This window comes from Pteropus alecto, unplaced genomic scaffold (assembly GCF_000325575.1).
Source record: "Pteropus alecto unplaced genomic scaffold, ASM32557v1 scaffold396, whole genome shotgun sequence".
NCBI classification, from domain to species: Eukaryota; Metazoa; Chordata; class Mammalia; order Chiroptera; family Pteropodidae; genus Pteropus; species Pteropus alecto.
In genome coordinates, this window is record NW_006438082.1 from 590400 (window position 1) to 592629 (window position 2230).

A 2230-nucleotide genomic window follows, 5' to 3' on the forward strand; every position below is an offset into this window, starting at 1 on the left:
GAGAGGTGAGATGGGCAGGGCCGGGAGGGATAGCGCCTCTATCTCGGGTGTCCTGGCAGGCCTACAGCTCGCCCCCTGCCCCAACTCTGCCTGAAGAGCCGGGTCTGGGTGACGTCTCCTTTAGTGAAGCGAGCGATGCAGAAGACTGAACCACAGGTCCAGCCTAAATGTGACAGCTTATTCCACAGCAAGCCGCAATTATGGACCGACAGCCCCTGCGAGATGGTCCGGAGCCCTGGAGAAGTGACTGCTGTCTGGAGACATTCACTGCCCGGAAGCCCCTGGCCCCAAGGCTGCTGGCTCAGAACCAGGCCCAAAAGATGCTTACCATGACTGGCGAGGAGGCCACCTTCACAGTGGCCGGGAGGGTGGTAGTGCCAGGTGTCACGGCAACAGTTTTGACAATGGTGGTGCCCGCCGGGACGCTCAGCACCGTGGGTGCTGAGGAAGGAGGGATCTTCTGGGTGGCAGCGGCTGCGGCTGCGAGCGCAGCCATGCCACTCATCTGGGGGTTACTGCCGATCACCTGCAACGGGCACAGGAAGCGTGAGCCGCAGGGAACGCTGGGACCCGGACCACCCCCGACTTCTCCAGGGGGCCTCCTCGCGCCCAGCAGCGCCCCAACCCTGGATTCCTACCACGGAGCAGGCCCAGTGACCCCGAGGCCGGGGTTCGCCAGCAGCTCTGGGTCTTTTCTAAAGACCGGAGTCCTACACGGCTCCCTCCTCACGGGTCTGGCTGGGCCAACCCCTAGCTGCTCAGTGTCCCCTCAGGCTTCACGACAAGAAAGTTTACATTTAAAAGGCCCTTGGGATCGGATGGCAGGGAGGTCCTTCAGAGGCACTGAGTTTTTCGACAAAGGGTGCTGAGGCTGGGTGCCATCAATGACCAGGAAGTCCCGCCCCACCAGCCCAGTCTCGAAATGGCTCCTCACCGTCCCCTGAGCGCTCTGTGTGGGCACAACCATTCTCACGCCTGCAGGAAGGGACGTCACGGTGACAGGGGCTTTCCCCGCCTGGCTGGAAGGTCGCATGGTGACTAACGGGGTTCCTGTTGTAGCCTGAGGACCGGTCACTTTGAGAACGGCAGGGACAGCTGGCGAGAGAAGGGGGCAGCCATCAGCAGAGCCCCGGCCCCTCTGTAGGCTCCTTCAGCATTTAGTCGTGAACTGCTTCTATGACCTGCTGATGCTCCATGTCTGGCCCTTCCGGACACCTTCGGTGACGGTCGCCACAAGCGGGACCTCGCTTTCCCTCTCCTGCCCCCGAGCGCTCAGTGACAAGCCTGCACTAACTGCTGCCAGGCAGACCGCCTGTTTAGCAGCCCTTACTCAGGAACATCCGCCCCGTGGGCCGGCCCTTGCCCTCAAGTGCCCGGTCCCCGGCTCACCTTGAGTCCTGGTTGCGGTGGGCACTGAAATCGAGCTGCCAGGCACGGGCGGTAATACCTGGATGGTGGTGGTGGTCGGGGGTACAGCAGCAGCCTGGGGCAGCAACGTGATGCCTACTTGGGTCAGTGGCTGCACAGCAGGTGCGGCTGCCGCTGGGGCAGGGCTCTTGGGAGGGTTGGCAGGCACAGATGGGACCGGATTGGGTGTGGGGGAGGTGGCAGTGGCAGCCGTGGCAGGAATGTCGTATTTCTGGAGCTGCAGGAGGTAACTGTCGGCAGTTGCCACTGCCCCCCAGCTCACCTCCAGGGAATTGGTGTTCGCTCGTACCAGTTGCACCCGGGCCGGGGGTGGCGGCTTTTCTGTGAGAGAGCACCACAGCCGGTGAGGAGGGGCAGGCTGGCCTTCGGGGGTGAGCGTGGCAGCCCTCGGGCTGCCTCCTCCAGTGAGCCTTACCTGTTTCCAGGTACCAGAGATCCTTGCAGCACACCTGGTTGTTCCAGGCCTTCCGGTAGCCATCACGCCCACTCCAAATGTACAGGCGGGTGTTGATCGCTACAGCACAGTGGCCGGCTCGGGCCCGAGGAATGTTGTCCTCCAGTGTATCCATCAGGATGGTCTCCCAGGCCATGGTATCTGGGGAAAGCGGGAGGTGAAGGTTAGCAGAGAGGCAGAGGAACCTACAACCCCCAAGTGGCCCTTTGGCCTTTTGCTGTCGGGGTGGGGAATTAAAACCAGGAAGCCATCAAAGATTATAAAATGAGAAAGAAAGAAAAAAAAAAAGGAATTAAAAAAAAAAAAAATTAAAAAAAAAATTAAAAAAAAAAAAAAAAAAAAAAAAGG

The 2230-nt window shown here is 60.2% G+C and overlaps 1 protein-coding gene across 1 annotated transcript in view; it reads right to left on the reverse strand.

The window, feature by feature from the left end:
- The window catches only part of HCFC1 (host cell factor C1), a 25310-nt gene that overhangs the window by 11453 nt on the left and 11627 nt on the right, over positions 1-2230 (reverse strand). Inside the window, exons 7-10 of the mRNA XM_006915295.3 lie at positions 1844-2023; positions 1390-1749; positions 935-1095; positions 323-526 (exon numbers count right to left, since the gene is read on the reverse strand). Coding sequence (XP_006915357.1) covers positions 323-526; positions 935-1095; positions 1390-1749; positions 1844-2023 — 905 coding nt within the window. The remainder of the gene's footprint in view (positions 1-322; positions 527-934; positions 1096-1389; positions 1750-1843; positions 2024-2230) is intronic.